The 17,815-nt window shown below is 36.9% G+C and overlaps 1 protein-coding gene across 33 annotated transcripts in view; it reads left to right on the top strand.

Annotated features, from left to right (window-relative positions):
* Positions 1-17,815, top strand: part of KMT2C (lysine methyltransferase 2C) — a 272,539-nt gene that overhangs the window by 120,760 nt on the left and 133,964 nt on the right. For 2 of the 33 annotated variants that reach the window (XM_048212995.2, XM_044392233.3), the window contains one exon: positions 16,368-16,444. The exons of the other annotated variants lie outside the window; for them this stretch is intronic. In XM_048212995.2, the coding sequence (XP_048068952.2) occupies positions 16,368-16,444 (77 nt within the window). Of the gene's footprint in view, positions 1-16,367; positions 16,445-17,815 lie in introns of those variants that run through there. 33 annotated transcript variants of the gene reach the window in all.

The following is a 17,815-nucleotide window of genomic DNA, read 5'->3' as shown; positions in this document are numbered from 1 at the left end:
ACTTTTTGATTGTCCACATCTTTTAATAAGAAGTATATGAGCCTGCATCCTCATTATACATTCTCACTGGAATATGTATCTCTCCTTTATGATGCTTTACCAACATTTGTAAATTTACATTATTGATGTGAGTCTTTTATTAATTTCAGTTGCCCCCACTAGGGCTGTCAGCACCACTAGGGCTGTCAGCACCAGGAGCGCGTAGATAATATGTTTTGGTTTATCATTTTATCTCTAGTCCTTAGCAAAAAGTACCTGGAACATAAGAGAGTCATTGACAGGATAAATGTATGCATGAACGAAGTCTGCCAATGAAGGGCCCTTAGCTGAATGCAAAGGGAAGTGCTACTGGCACCTAGTGGCCGCGGCAGAACCCCGCCACATCCAGGCCAGTCTCCCACACGGCAGAGACCTAGCCAGTAGTGCTGAGGTTGAGAGATTCTGGTTTAATTGATATTATTATTCCTATTTAAAAATTAACATATTTAATATAATTTTCTCAGTTTTTGTTTTTATTTATTTTCTTTCTGAATTATTTTATTCAAGAAGGTGGGGAGGACAGACAGGGGACTGAGCTGAGCCCTGAGTCCCTTATGATTTCCTCAGTTTTTAAATGGCATTCTTTATCAAGCTGTTTAGTTTTCCTGGCATTTCCTTCAGATTGTTTTCAGTTTTTCCAGGGGGACCTTTATCTTTTGCTAGATTGAAGAATATGCTATACTGTGAACCTGTGTTTCAGGAAAGGTAATGGTGTTTTTCTTTTAAATTCCTTTTTTGGAGCCCTGGAGGTGCTACCAGCATCTTGGAGATCTGGATAATTTGGATATTATTGATGGAATAGTTTAATTATGAATGCTACAGATGTTTGATCATTTATTTACCTAATGCCCCCTTTTCCTGCACTCTGCTCATTGCCCTTCAAAAGATATTACCAGTAAATCTCCAACATGTATTTCTGTTCTCTTGACTAGTTCTGAATCAGATGTTCAGTATATTACTTATAAATAAAACATTAAAAATTACTTATATTATCTCCCTACTTAGAATTGATCATTTCTTGTTTTCTCCACCTACCTCCTGCCACAACCCTATATTGAAATTTCATTGTATTATACTGATTTTGTGCCAGGTGTCTTGTATAAAACCAACCTAGGTCTGTGAGAAGAGTAGTAAGGTGTTTTTTTTTTATACTTTTGGTTCTTTTTATAGACTGCAAAGGAACAAAAATAGCTTCTCTATCATAAGGTGGGTGGCAGTACACATTGAAAATATAGATAAGCAATGTAATGTAAATGTAATTTTGGTAAAAAACAATTTTTTTTAATAATGATTTTTTATTATATTATGTTAGTCACCATACAGTACATCCCCGGTTTCCGATGTAAAGCTCGATGATTCATTAGTTGCGTATAACACCCAGTGCACCATGCAATACGTGCCCTCCTTACTACCCATCACCGGTCTATCCCATTCCCCCACCCCCCTCCCCTCTGGGGCCCTCAGTTTGTTTCTCAGAGTCCATAGTCTCTCATGTTTCATTCCCCCTTCTGATTACCCCCCCTTTCTTTATCCCTTTCTTCCCCTACCGATCTTCCTAGTTCTTATGTTCCATAGATGAGAGAAATCATATGATAGTTGTCTTTCTCTGCTTGACTTATTTCACTTAGCATTATCTCCTCCAGTGCCGTCCATATTGCAGCAAATGTTGAGAATTCGTTCTTTCTGATAGCTGAGTAATATTCCATTGTATATATGGACCACAACTTCTTAATCCACTCATCTGTTGAAGGGCATCTCGGCTCCTTCCACGATTTAGCTATTGTGGACATTGCTGCTATGAACATTGGGGTGCATATGGCCCTTCTCTTCACTACGTCTGTATCTTTGGGGTAAACACCCAGTAGTGCAACGGCTGGATCATAGGGTAGCTCAATTTTTAACTTTTTGAGGGACCTCCACACTGTTTTCCAGAGTGGCGGTACCAACTTGCATTCCCACCAACGATGTAGGAGGGATCCCCTTTCTCCACATCCTCTCCAACAATTGTTGTTTCTTGCCTTGTCTATTTTTGCCATTCTAACTGGCGTAAGGTGGTATCTCAGTGTGGTTTTGATTTGAATTTCCCTGATGGCTAATGATTTTGAACATTTTTTCATGTGTCTGTTAGCCAAAAAAAATTTTTTTTTTGAACAGTATATGGTGGAAGTCTCTCCACACCCGTCCTCTAAGCAACTGGGAGTAGGTTTATATAAGATTATTTAAATATTGACTGCATCTTTATATAAGGTGATTTGCAGGCACCTATTTTATCAATAATTATGTCTAATACTGTTATTTTTTATATGATTCTGGTAATGTAAGTGTGAAGAAATCACCAAGTTATATATTCTTCATTTTGCCTTATAGTTTTTTAAGAGGAAGGGCAAACATTCATAGATCTGAATTCTGTGTTTGCTGGGGGTTCATGAGAATGCCTTCACCTTGGAGACTCGCTAGAAAGATTCATAGCACTCACCATAAAGTTGTGATTGTGGCTAAGATTTACTGCCGTGATATGGTGAGGATATATAATGGAAGGATCTCAGTGGAAAAACAGATATTGACAGGGTGTGGAGGAATTCGCGTACAGCCTTCCTTAGGTGCTCACCCTCCTATGAGGGGTTACGCAGAGCACCTCTCCTGTTTGCAGTGAAAATGCAGCAATATGTGTGTGATGCTCCTGCCCTGAGAAGCTCCAGGTCTTTGCTGGCGGTTAGTCACATAGGCACCCTCTGCCCAACACATACCAGAAGGAAAGTCGCACTGTTTGCACCGACAGTATAGGCACAATAAACTGCTCTGGTCACTGAGGGAGCCATGGCAACCCTCCCAAAATTCAGGTTCCCAGGGACCAGCTGTGCCTACAGGCCTTTCTAAGGAGAGTAGTCTCAGGACTGCTGTGTTAACCCTTTTTAGCATAGAACTAAAATTGTATTGTGTATCACCTGTAACATTTCTGTGTCAGGACTGTAGTAAGTACACATCATTGAATATTCCCCATCATAGGGAGGCTGTGATAAGTGCTCTAGTGGTTACAGAGAACTTCGTAACTTTGATCAGAGGAAAGATTCTGATAAGGATACTTTTGACTCTTAACAGAAAAATCCTGTGTTTAATTCTGAAATCTACTTTGTCTTATATTAATATATCCACTGCAGCTTTCTTTTGACTAGTGAAGCATGGTATATCCTAGTCCGTCCTTTTATTTTAACTCCTTCTGTCTTTATATTTAATGTATGTTTTTTGTAGGCAGTGGTTTTGCTTTTTAAAATCTAACCTGACAACCTCTGCTTTTATAATGGGAGTGTTTAGGACATGTACGTTTAATGTGATTAAGTCTTCCTTTTTTTTTTTTTTTAATCCTATTTGTTTCTGTCTGTTCTTTGTTTCCTTTTCTTGTATTCTTTTGGATTGAATATTTTTTATGATTCCATTTTATCTCCTTTTTGGATTATTACCTATAACTTTATTTTATTGGTTGCTTTTAGGGTTTATAGTATACATCTTTTTTTTTTTTTTTAAGATTTTATTTATTTATTTGACAGAGATAGAGACAGCCAGCGAGAGAGGGAACACAAGCAGGGGGAATGGGAGAGGAAGAAGCAGGCTCATAGCGGAGGAACCTGATGTGGGGCTCGATCCCAGAACGCCGGGATCATGCCCTGAGCCGAAGGCAGACGCTTAACTGCTGTGCCACCCAGGCGCCCCTATAGTATACATCTTTTATTATCACAGTCTACCTTCCAGTGATATAATAATTTCATATGTAATAAAAATGTGCTTTTGTTTCCTTCAATTTTTCCTCTCCTGGAATTTGTGCTATTGCTGTTATGCATTTAACTTCTACATGTGTTATAAATGCCATAAGGTGTTGATATTTTTTTAAAGATTTATTTATTTGAGGGAGAGAGAGCAAGCAAGCACATGGGGAGGAGGGGCAGGGAGGGAAGAGGGAGAGGAAGAGAAAGTCTCAGGCAGACTCTGCGCTGGGCCTGGAGCCTGACACAGGGCTTGATCTCCTCATGACCCTGAGATCACAACCTGAGCTGAAACCAAAAGTCAGATGCCCAAATGACTGCACCGCCAGGGGCCCCAAGATAGTGTTATTTTGATTAAGCTGTCAGATATTCCTGAAGAGACTTATTAAGTAATAAAAAAAAATTAAATAGAGCTACCCCTGTGGTTACCAGTTCTGATTTTCTTCATTGCTTTGTGTAGCTCCAGATTTTCACCTGCAATCATTTTCTTTGTGTCTGAAGAAGTCCTTTAACATTTCTTGCAGTACAGGTCTGCAGATGATGGATTCTTTCAGTAGTTACACTTCTAAAGTGCTTTTATCTTACCTTCATATTTGAAACATATTTTTGGGAGGTACAGAATTCTAGTTGATTTCCCCCCTCATTACTTTAAAGATGTTGTGCCACAGTCTTATTGCTTGCACTGTTTTTCATGAACTGTCTGGTATCGTCCTTATCTTTGTTCCTCTGTACATGTCTTTTATCTGTGTACTCTTAATATTGTGTCACCAGTTTTGGACAGTTTGATTATGTTATGCCTTGGTGCCATTTTCTTCATGTTTCTTGTTGTTGGGGTTTGTTGAATTTCTTGAATCTGTGAGTTTATAGTTCTCAGTATGGTTAGAAAGTTTTTACCAATTATTTCTTCAAATATTTCTTCTGTTCCCCCATCTTTCCTCTCTTTTGGGGACTCCAGTTACCTTAATATTAGGCCATTTGAATTTTTCTCATTGCTTACTAATACCCCCCTTTTTTCATTTTTTAGTATGTTTTTTTCCTTTTTATGTTTCATTTAAGTTTTTTTTTTTTGCCCTTCAATTTCACTGATCTTTTCTTCTGTAATTTCTAATCTGTTAATCATATCCTATGTAATCTTCACATCAGATGTTGTTTTTATTTATGAAGTTTGATTTGAGTCTTTTTATATCTTCTATATCTCTATTTAGCTCTTTGAACATACTGAATATACTTATAGAACTATTTTAATGTCTTACCTTGTAATTTTAACATCTGGGTCAGTTCTGAGTCAGCATTTTGATTGATTATTCTCAGTTTAGACTATGATGTTGTGCATCTTTGTGTACCTGGTAATTTTTATTTGGATTCCAGGCTTTCTGAATTCTACCTTGTTGGGTGCTGGGTTTTTCACAGTAGGAAATCATGACTTAGGGTCGTGGGTAAGTTCAGTGGCGTTGTCATGGCAAGTTGCCAGGTTCTTACTGTCTTTACATTGTGCATCACAGTATATTGGGTTCTTCCATGGTCCAGTTCTTCTCATAGTCCAAAGACAGTGCACAGGAACTTTTAAGTATCATACTTTCATGATAACATTCAGATACTGGGGGGGGGGACACCCACCTTTTCTTAATTATTATTTTAATTAAGGAAAACCCTTTTCAGATGGTTTCCTCAACCATAGCAGATTTCTTCTAACATTTCGTTAGTTAGAATTACCTCCCATGTTTACATCTTTAAACCAATAAAGTGTTGGGGCAACCACCATTTGATTAAACCGTGATTGTCCTTTGGGACCATGGATGGTGCCTCTTCCTCTGAAACACATTGCTGCTTAAGGGAGAGTGGCTATCTGAACAAAATTGAGATCCTTAGGAAGCAAGAAGGTGGAATGAATGTTTTGTAGTTAACTAACAGTGTCTGTTACTGGAAACATATTTTGACTGAGGGAACCTGAAAATATTTTAAAAGGAGGAAAGATTAAAATGGTGTTTGGAGGATGGGTAAGTTTACCTAGTAGGTTAACATAGGGAATTTAGACAAAAAGTCATCCTTTTTTTTTTTTTTTTTAAAGATTTTATTTATTTGAGAGAGAGAGAGCATGAGCAGGGGTAGGGGGGTCAGAAGGAAAGGGGGAAGCAGACTCCCTGCTGAGCTGGGAGCCTTACATGGGGCTCAATCCCAGGACTCTGAGTTAGCTGCAGGTAGACAACTGACTGAGCCACCCAGGCACCCCTCACAAAGGGTTGTCTTGAGCAGGGTTTTGGGACATGTGGATTCTGGAAGAATGTCACATATGTGAAAATGACTGGAGAATAAATACATAGAGTGAGGAATTAATGTGAAATGAGAATGGAAAATGTCCTTAGCTTTGCATGCCAAGCTGAAGAATTTCATTAATGAAGTTTTTAAAGAAGAAGAGCAAGATTAACAGATCATAATCCTCCTAGCCTTTTGTAGTTAAATTGGAGAGGTTTACTTGAAGACAAAAATGTTTAGGATTACTGTTGTAATTTAAGGTCAAAGAATGTAAGTTTCTGAATTTCGGTATTATGTGTGAAATGTAAAGACCGAATGTTGTTGGGATAGAATGAGTTATATTTGATGAAAGAGGAGTTGCAAATGTCTCTAGTTTCAAGCCTGAGCATGTGGGAGAATCAGGAGTTTTGTTTTGACTAGGCTGAGCCTTAAACTCCATGAAACATCTTTGGGACTAAGTGTCAGGGTTGGAATCATGGATAGTTTTCCTAACTAGTAGCGACAGGAAAGCAAACTGCTAAACAAGAGGAGAAAAGAAGGTGGAAGATTGGACCCTCTGGTCAGTGTTCAGAGGAAGAGGTCCCGTGAAAAAATGGATGTGACATAGAATAGAAGTTACAGGAAGTTTACTAGGAATTACTGAGTCTGGATTAATATATTTAAGGACATGTGGCCAATGATTTCAAGTGTGTTTTTGTATTACAATGTTTTCTAAAAATATTTTCTGAATAAAACATAATTATTATATTTAATGGGTGTAAGAATCAGGAATCTTGACTTCTTATTCTATTTGACATTGTTAGCTAATGTCTTGTGACATCTTTACCAAGTTGTGCTGTCTCTACCCTGTTTCTTCATTTTGCATAGTAAGAAATTAAATTATCTCTTCAGTCTAAAATGCAAGGCTATAAGGAAGACATCAAAGATCTATTATGGATTATTTTGTTAGACTACTAAGTACAAAAGTATGGATACAGCAAAAAAAAAATCCAAGATTTGACCTTGGAATGCTGTTAGGTATACCTGTACCTAAAAATTGATGTATTTGTTTCCTTATACCTTGGCAACTTGATTCTTATTATTTTTTTTTTTTTTTGAAATTGGGTAGAGCTAAGATGAAACTGGAAATTTCTGTTTTAGAAAATTAAGAGTTTGATATGCGTGTTTGGTAAAAGATGAATTTGGAAGGCCCATTCAGTGAAGATGTCCTTGGCCTTAGTTTTTTTCTCAGTAAAAGTCATAATTTCTTTTTAATCTTTTTTTCTTTAGTTTTAACTAAGTTTGATTTAAAGAAATGAATATATGTTTCTGATAATATAGTGGTAATCTTTGATACAATAAAGAACCCCTTTAATGTGGGGTGGAAAATAATCTGAACTTATATAAACACAAAATATCTTTTGAAGGCTACATAGGAAACTGGTGAAATTCTCTGGCTCTATAGAATTTCTCCTGTGTCGTTCTATACAGGGCCACTTTCCATTTTATACCCCTTTAGAAAGTTTTGAATTTTAAACTTTGATTTATTTCAAAAATTAAAACACTTATAGTAGTTTCTAATGTGTCCTTAAAAATATATTTCAGAAGTTCATTTCTGTAGTTTTTCCTTAACATTTAGGTATTTTTGATTTTTATGTATTGTATCATACAGGACTCCAATGTCTTCTTCTCACATATGGGGCTCCTGTTGTTAGTACATTATCTGTTGAAACCACTTTTTTTTTCTTCCACATATTTGAAAGATAATTTTTGTCACCTAGCACATGTTCAGTGTATGTGTGGATTGTTTCTAAGTTCTCTATTTTAAATCATTTGCATATTCATATATCCTAGTGACAATATCACACCACCATGGTTACTGTAGCTTTCAAATAAGTTTCAGTATCTCGTAGGTCAATTATTACTTCCGTCTCCATGTATAGCAGAGAAACTTGTATTAGACCAGCTCTCCCACTCAGAACAACTAGAAGAGTTGGATAAAATATTTTTTCAAAGAAATATTTAAAGGCATTAGAGGACTGTCAGAGAGATGAGGACTTGAGGGAGTGAGAGCCCAGAGGGAAGGATTAAGCCTTGAGGTCAGCCTGATGTTAACTTTCCTTTTCCCCTTGAGACATTTATCCAGTTCATAAAACCAGCTGAGAAGCTGGAAAACTGAGAGGAAATTCTGGTAGTTTATAGAGTTAGGAAGAAAAAATAGAATTTAGGTACCATTAATACTATAGACTTTGATTTGGGATGCCCGAAGGCTGCATTAGAGTTAGCGGATTACAGCCTGTGGATCAAATCCAGTCCACTGTGTTTATAAGGCCCACAAGCCAAGATAGTTTTTACTTTTTATTTATTTTTATTTTTAAGTAGGCTCCACCCCCATTGTGGAGCCCAATCACGATCTTGAGTTCAAGACCTGAGCTTGGATCAAGAGTCAGACACTTGGGGCACCTGGGTGGCTCAGTTGGTTAAACATCTGCCTTCAGCTTAGGTCATGATGCCAAGGTCCTGGTATCAAGCCCCACATTGTTGGACTCCCTGTTCAGTGGGGAGCCTGCTTCTCCCTCTCCCCCGTGCTTGTGCTCTCTCTTGCTGTCTCTCTGCCTTTCTTTCTCTCTCTCTCAAGTAAATAAAATATATATATTTTTTAAAGATTTTATTTATTTATTTAACAGAGATAGAGACAGCCAGCGAGAGAGGGAACACAAGCAGGGGGAGTGGGAGAGGAAGGAGCAGGCTCATAGTGGAGGAGCCTGATGTGGGGCTCGAACCCAGAATGCCGGGATCACGCCCTGAGCCGAAGGCAGACACCTAACCGCTGTGCCACCCAGGCACCCCATCAAGTAAATAAAATCTTAAAAAGAAAAAAAGAGTCAGACACTTAACTGATTGAGCCACCCAGGTACCCCAGTTTTTACATTTTTAAATTGTTAAAAAATTAAAAGAATATCTTCTATAATACATGAAAATCATCTGAAATTCAAAGTTTTGTGTTTGTTAAATAAAGTTTTATTGGAACCAAAGCCACATCATTAATTTGCATATTACCTATAGCTTCCGTTGTGTTACATTGACAGAGTTGAGTTGTTGCTGCAGAGACCACGTATGCTTTGCACTGCTATGGGCATGCTACAAATCACAGTGCCACAATTACATTTCATCAGTGTTTGATTGACACATGTATTGTTCCAGTATCTTACTAATTTCTTTCATTACTGGTGCATACTTAACATGTTAAAACAAGAGAAGAAAAGTGGGCTTCATTGTGCTTTTAAGGCATAATGGAATAAGTTCTGTTGTTACCAAATTAGATGGCAAATTATTATATTTATTATGCTGGGACACTATAGCTGGGAAAAATAATACAATATATGTCAGTGTTACCAGACTGAGCACTCATCACACTATTCCAAACTCACAGAAAGGTAATGATCAGAAAAAAAAATAGTAAATGAAAGTAGGCCATGTCATCACAGCAGAAATTCTTTACAAAAGTGAAAAATGAAAATGAGGCTTAAACTAAGGTAAGTTTCTGAGTGGCTCATTTGTTAGCCAAGCACAGAAAGCCATTTGTCCAAGATGAGTTAATTAAATCATGTTTGACTACAGTAGGCAAAGAAATGTGTGCGCAGAAAATAAACTTAGCCTTTGAGCAAGAATAGTTTTAAAAGTTGAGGACATTATGAGCAATATCAATAGTCATTTTAAAAATGGGTCAAATGATTTCTAGTGGTTTTCCTAGTCTGTTGATGTGTCAGTCGATATTGCAGTACTGTTCGGTTATTTATTCTAGAGGTTGATACTGAGTTTGAAGTCACTGAAGATTTAGGTTTTATGAATTGTCTGCATGAAACAATTACAGACACAATATTTTCAAAGAAGTTGAGAAAAAACTCATTCAGTATAACCTGAAGTGGAATCTGCTAAGATGTATTCAAATTAATACTGGTAAAAATAAGTATGGAGCAGAAAAAGGGTTTATTTGGAGAAATTTATAAACTTCTTAAAAACATAGTGGTGTTTAAAAGCCTGTGTGTATTCATTATATTTATTCGTCAGTAGGTACTTTGCAGAAAACATTTAATCTTTCGTGTTGTATTAAACAATGGTGTTAATAGTGAATTTCATTTGATCTTGTGGAAGTCAACACTCACTTCTAGGAATTTTTGTTAGAAATAGAAGCTGAGGGGTGCCTGGGTGGCTCATTCGTTAGGCGTCTGCCTTCTGCTCAGGTCATGATCCCAGGGTTCTGGGATCGAGCCCCGCATTGGGCTCCCTGCTCAGCAGGAAGCCTGCTTCTCCCTCTCCCACTCCCCCTGCTTGTGTTCCCTCTCTCGCTGTGTCTCTCTCTGTCAAATAAATAAAAAAATCTTAAAAAAAAAAAAAGAGAAAGAAATAGAAGCTGAAAATACTGAGTTGCCCTACCATGCAGCAGTTTGATGATTTAGCAGTGGCAAAGTTTTATTGCACAATTTTGAATTTAAGGTTTAGGTTAATTTTTTTCAGTAAGAAGATTGCCCTCAATCTCTAATCAAATACCTACTGGATTTGGAAGTTAACTTTTGCTGCGGAATTGATAGTATTTCCTGGTGGGTTCAACCTAAAATTACAAGGCAAAGTACTGCTTTTATGTGAAACTTATATTGTGGTAAAGTCATTCTACAACAGTTAGTGTTGTACAAATCAAAAGTAATGTCAAGCTGCTTTATACACTTTTTTCAGCCATCACAATTTTAAGTAAAAGCATCTCCATTCCACATAAATTTGGTATGGAAATATTTTTCAAGCTCAAGCTACAGTTCAGTAGCAGTTTTTGGACCTCGAGGAAGGAAATTTTCAAATTTCAAAATCCATTTAACTGTGTAATTGAGGAGCTTCAACCTCTCCTTTAATGGAAAGTGATTATTCTGCAATATAATGGCATGCTAAAAGCAAAGATCAAAAGATTTTAATAAAATTTTATAAATGCTTTTCAAAGATGAGTATGCTCAGATAAAATTATATGCTTCTGTATTGATAACAGTATTTGGCAGTACGTCTGTGTGAAAAGATTTTTTCAAAGATTGATATGTAAAATTTCATTGTATATCATAATGAATAGATGAACGTTATACTATCAATTTTGATAGAAAAGAGTAGCTTTGAACTCCTGTTAAGTAAAATGTTACCCTCCTTCCAAATTCGGTTCTTTTCACAAGCAGCCTGTATTCTCCCCCCACCCCAATGCTCAGTTGTTACTGTATTTTTTTTTAAATAATTAATTAATTTATTTATTTAGGGAGTGTGGAAGTGGGGGGAGGGTCAGAGAGAGAGAATCCCAACGCAGACTCTGTGCCAAATGTGGAGCCCAACACAGGGCTTGATCCCCATGACCCTGAGATCACGACCTGAGCTAAAATTAAGAGTTGGACGCTTAACTGACTGAGCCACCCAGGTGCCCCAATTGTTACCATATTTTGAATAATAACAATAATTATAAAATTTTTGTGAAAATTTATTTTCTCTCTTGGAAGATAAGTACTCACATAATAGCCTTGATTTTGCCTCTTGTCCCACAAAGATGTCCCTAAAATATTTACTATCTGGCCCTTTTTAGAAAAAGTTTGCTGATCCCTGAGCTACACTATTAGAATAAGGGAAAACTGGGGGGGGGGCGGGGGGAGTCTGTCTTTACAAAGACTTGAAAACCAGCTTCAAATCAGCTCATCTGCAGATTGAATTAAAGTGATCTTCTCTAGCCTAAGTGTTGGTTTGAAGAAAAAAAAAATCCTTCTGGTTGAAAATAGCATCATTTAGTGTCTCCAGGTATCTCTATAGTTAAAAAAAAAAATTCAACAAGTAGTCAAATTGCTAGGTATATTATAAGACCAAAACTGAAAGCCGAGAGAAGGAACAAATAATAGGAAAATGTCCTTGAGTTATTTTTTTGTCCTTTGCATTTCCACATAAAATTATAAAATTTTGAAAAGATAACACAGGAGAATGTTTACAAAGTAAGTCTTAAGATACAGAAAGCACTTGTTATAAAGCAACAAGCATGGCCAACGAAAGGAATCATTTCTAGAATATATAAAATACCTCTAGTAAGAAAAACAAAGACAATCCAATAGAAAAATGGGCAGAGGATTTAAATAGGCTGTTTCCAAAAGACATAATCCAAATGTCCAGTAAGCATATGAAAAGGTATATAATCCCATTCATAATCATGAAATGCATATTGAAACTGCCCTGAGATAGCCTTACATTCCTTTCAGATCAGCCAAAATGAAGTCTGAGTGTAGTCAGCGTTGGCCTGGATTCAGATCGGAGCTCTTATGCTGTACTGGTGAGGGAGAGTGAAAACTGCAACAGTCATTTGGGAAAACGGAGTATGACAGCTAGTAAAGTTGAAGAGACAAGAGTTTCACTCCTACTTATACGCATTTATGACATAAGGTTCTCAAACTTATTGGTCTCAGCATACGTTTATACTATTATTTTGAAACATTGATGTCTAGTTTTGTAGAAGACAGCTGAATTCTCATATCTGCTTCTGCATTCCGTGTTGAAATACGCAATTTTGGTTGAAATATATGAAGAAAACCCAGCCACAAAACGATATGTAGTAGGAAAAGGGAAACTTATTTTAATAGCCACTTTAGATAATTATAAATATTTCTGGTTAATATTGCACAAAAACTTGACAAGTGGTTAGATTCTTCAAGGTTTGGTCCATTGTGGAATCTGAAGCCTTATCAATGAGCATTTCTTTACTCTTTAAGGTTATAATCCATTATCTTGCAGTTTCAGTGGTTCTTTTACTCATGTATGATTTCGTAACATTATTACTTGGTATTTTGGAAAATATTGGTTCATTGAATGATCCAGATATTCTAAATACTGACACATATTAATAAATAACAAAATTCTCATTTATTATTATAATCCTGATCTCATCAGAGAAGTCTAAGTATTGGGAAGCAGTCAAGCTCACTGTGGTAGATATATGTTTGTTAAATGTTGTCATTGGCCAGAAGTGGTCTCAGTTGTTTTCCTTGGAGTGATAGGCTCACTGTATTCATTTTTGAAGAAACAGTTTTGAAATAAGCCAGAGTAGTCATTGTCTGTCAGTTTTTCTTCCAGGTATAAAAACTATGTTTCATAAAAAAGCTATTTCAGCTTACCAATCATGATCACAGAAGTGCCTTGCTTCCAGAAAGCCTTCATACTTTGGTACATCACAGTTACTTGATGCTTTCCCATTTTGTCACACAAATATTTAAAGGGTGTGTACTTATGGATTGAGATTTTGAGATTTAATAATTGTACTGCTTCATCAGTGATATTCTTAAATGCAGCTAGCGTTATTTATGTTTACTGCAGTTGCAGAGCGTGTTGAGAATGTAACGGCTGCTAGTACGGTTTGGTGCCACTGCCTTGGCTACTGAAAAAGGCACCAGCAATTTTACCCACCATTGCTTTTGCACCACATGCAAATATCAGCACAGTGAAAATGGTAAATCATGTCTTATTATGAACATAGCTTTGGCCTCACAGATCCTTGAAAAGGTCTCAGAGATATATATACCTCACAGGTCTGTGGACCAATCTCTGAGAACTCCTCCACAGAAAAATATCTGCACATGTGTGTCAGGGTACGTGTATGAGAATGTATAGGGTATATTTAGAAAACATTTTTAATGATTGCTGCAAACTGGAAGCAATCTAAATTTCTTGGTAATTAGATTAGGATATATGCATCCAAAGGAATACGATCTAGCAGTGAAAATGATCTATAGCTACAAAAGTCAAATGGTTGAATTCCACAAATGTACACTGAGTTGAAGCTAAGTCACAAAAAAATCCTCTAGTATATTTATACTTAAGTGTAGTTCAAAACAAGCAAACCTAAATTATTTTGTTTGGAGATATATATGTAGCTAGTAAGACATCCAGAGAAAAGCAAAAGATTAATTACTACAAAAGCAAAAGATTAATTACTACAAAATAATTAATTACTATTAATTATTAATTAATAGTGTGTACCTGTGAGGAGGGGTTTGGAATAATCATATGAATAGTTTCCCTGACAGGATTCCTGATGTTATCCTGTGTGTTGATGAGCAGATGCTCTCTTAATAATTCCTTAAATTATAAAAATACACTTTGTGTGGTATGTTTCACAATAAAAGATGGAAGCAAAGAGAATAAAAGCACAATATGTCCCCTAACTTAATGTATAAACTTAATGTAATTTTTATGAGATTTAAATTTCAATAGGAAAAAAAACCAGCTGTAAACATCCTTAAAATAAACAGAAATGAAGGGGTAGCAGCCCTTATAGATGTTAAAAACATACTGGAAAGCTACAATGACAACTGTGGCATTAGATTCATAAATAGATTGCTGGAACAGAATAGAAAGTCCAGATGTAGACTAAATGCATAATTATAAAAAGTTACTTTATGGTAAAGATATCATTTTAAGTCATTATCAGTCTGTTTTCTCACTTACTCAAGTTGCGTAATTTCTCCATTCCATTGTTAAGCCCTTTCAGTTAGTTCTTTACTTTTGTTAGTATATTTTTCACTTCTAAAGTTGCCATTTGTTTCTTCATGGTATCTTATATTTCTTGGCCAAGACTTTGTTTCTTTGCTTAAACTGGTATTTTTTTAAAATTTGCATCAAGCTTGTTCATAATTTCTTGGTAAAGCATTTCTATAACGTATACTTTAAAGTATTTGGGAAATAACTAACATACTAACATATATGTCTTCACATATATGCTCACATTTATTCTTATTTGTATTGAAATGGTTTTTATTATTATGGTATGACAACTTATTTTTGATGAAATCCTTTATAGTATTGTGTTAAAAAGTCTGTATATTATTTAATACCCTTTCCCTTTATCTGAAGCAGATTTTATCTGAAACTGCTTTTGAGGGGTGAACCAAAGGGGCAGCACCACTGTGTTATTCCCAGGTGTGTGGAAGTTCCAGTTTCATAATTGACCTCCATTGATTGTTGGAGAGGAGCCTCTAGTGGCTGTTGCACAAGAGTGAAAGTTTAGACTCTCCTCTCTGTGCTTTGCTGATACCACCCTGGCTTACAAGTTTACTGCTTATCAGATGGTCTCCAGTGACACTACGGTGGGAGTGGAGGGGGGGCATGTTAGCTCTGCGCAGTGGTTTAAGTTCTGATTGTCCAGTAGGTGTCCCCTGCCACCACCCCTGTGAGGAGGGTTAGGGACACCTCGTGATCACTGTGTGGATGTTCAGCTCCAGGCTTCCCACTTTCTCTCCACCAACACGGTGGAGGAAGGAGGCCTTATTCCTCTGCAGTGGGTGTGAATGTCCTGGCTCTCAATCTAGCCATCTGTGATGTCACCCTATCTGGTGGCGAGAAGGGGTGTCTGGGTCTGGGTTCTCTTTGGCCTTTGCTGGGGATTGTGGGATTTGCCTTCAACAGGTTGGTTATTATCTAACAGTTTTCTGTCTTGCTAGCCTGCCACTTTCCCACTCTTTTGGTTAGAGACAGCAGGCGTTTCTTGGGCTCTTTTTGTTGTGTACCTGTTAGTGTTTCTGGATTGTTGGCTTCTTTAGCACCTGTTCTGTATACGAATCAGAAAGCAAACCTAGGGAATTTATGCTTTTTTAATCTTCAGTGCCTGAGTCTCTAGTTGGTCTGCCACTTCTCTCTACCTTTTAATGTTTTCTTGTGTTTGTCTTATGTGTTGTGTTCAAGGTTTATAGCTATACTGAGTTAAAACGTAGGGAAATGTACATCTCTCCTCCGTTGTGTCTGGAGGTAGAAGCCTGCATTCAGTTTTGAAGACTTCTCCCCCCCCAAATATATAGTTCTAGGTTGATTCGTTTTTCTTTTTTCTTTTCTTTTCTTTTCTTTTCTTTTCTTTTCTTTTCTTTTCTTTTCTTTTCTCTTTTCCTTTCTTTTCCTTCTTCTTCGTCGTCTTCGTCTTCTTTTCTTTTTTTTAAAGATTTTATTTACTTATTTGAGAGAGAGAGAGAAAGAGAGCATGAGCAGGGTGAGGGGCAGAGGGAGAAGCAGACTCCCCACTGAGCAGGGAGCCCCATATGGGGCTCCATCCTGGGACTCCAGGATCATGACCTGAGCTGAAGGCGGACGCTTAACTGACTGAGCCACCCAGGTGCCCCTTGATGTGTGTTTCTTTGAGTATTTAAAAGAGGTTCTTGCATTGTTTCCTGTCTTCCATCGTTTACATGAGAAGTCACTTGACGTGTCATTAGTATCATTATTCCTATGTGTATAATGTTTTGATTATTCTCTGGGTGCTTTCAGGATTTTCTTTTTATCTTTGGTTTTCAGCAGTCTGACTATGATGTGCCTAGGTGTGATTTTCTTTGTATTCTTCCTGCTTGGGGTTTGCAGAGCTTCTTAAAACTGTAAGTTGATTTTTTTCACCAAGTTTGTAAAAAGTTTGACCTTTATTTCTTATTCTTTTTCTGTCCCATAATTTCTCTCCCTGCAACTCCAATTACATGTATGTTAATATATTTGATACTGTCCCACAGGTTACTGAGGCTCTTTTAATTTCTTTTTTAATAATTTTAGTTTCTCAGAATGGATAAATGATTCATTTATTTTCAACGTCACTGACCATTTTTTCTGTCCTATCCAATCTCTTGTCAAACCTGTCCATTGACATTTTTATTTAAATTATTTTAATTCAGGTTTGCAGAATTTCCATTAGGTTTTCACTTTGCAATTTTTTTTTTAAAGGATTTTTTTTTTTTTTTAAGATTTTATTTATTTATTCGACAGAGATAAGAGACAGCCAGCGAGAGAGGGAACACAAGCAGGGGGAGTGGGAGAGGAAGAAGCAGGCTCATAGTGGAGGAGCCTGATGTGGGGCTCGATCCCATAACGCCGGGATCACGCCCTGAGCCGAAGGCAGACGCTCAACCGCTGTGCCACCCAGGCGCCCCTCACTTTGCAATTTTTATGTCTCTTTTATTATGGTATTCTTTGTTGTGACCAGTTTTTTCTGTATGTTTCTAATAATTGCTTTAAAGTCTTTGTACATCTTGTCATTTTTTAATTTGAATTTTTTATAATTTTTTAATATGTCAGTCACCATACAGTATATCCTTAGTTTTTGATGTAGTGTTCCATGATTAATTATTTGAATTTTTTTTTCTTCCTTATGGGTCCCATTTTCTTGTTTTTGGTTTTTCACATGTCTAGGAATTTTTATTGTACACTGCACATTTTTAGGTGATAGGTTACAGATTCTGGATTCTATTACCTTCATCTGTTCAATGGCAAATTTTGTTCTGGAGGCTTTTACAATGGCTGGACTTAGACTCCAGTCTACATCATCCCAGCCATCGGCATCATCTGCTGGGTTCCTTCAGCAGTTCAGGTGTTGCTTTCCTTGAGCTGCTCAGTGTCCTTCTGTGAAGGTACATGTTAGGGGTATGAGGAAAATTTGAGAGTTTATTCTAATCTGGGGGCCCCCTTCTCTGTAGCTCCCTCTTTTCAAGGTTTCCCTCAGTTTCCAATCTCCCTAGTCCTGAGAACTTCATCTGTTTTCCCACATCCCTTGTGTGAGGTCTGGTTCCAGTCTCCCCCTTTCCATGCACATGAGATGTCTGTAGCTAAACATTTGTTTCAACACAAATCTTAGCCAGTGATGTCTTCTTCCAAGCATCAAACGTCCTTCCTTTCCATCTTGCTTTCGGTTATTCACAAGTGACTTGCAGTAGTTAGGCTTTATATTTTATTCAGATTTTACAAATTTTATTTTTAAAATA

The sequence above is a fragment of the Ursus arctos genome, unplaced genomic scaffold (genome assembly GCF_023065955.2).
Source record: "Ursus arctos isolate Adak ecotype North America unplaced genomic scaffold, UrsArc2.0 scaffold_3, whole genome shotgun sequence".
NCBI classification, from domain to species: Eukaryota; Metazoa; Chordata; class Mammalia; order Carnivora; family Ursidae; genus Ursus; species Ursus arctos.
This window is presented reverse-complemented; position numbering and strand designations above follow the sequence as displayed.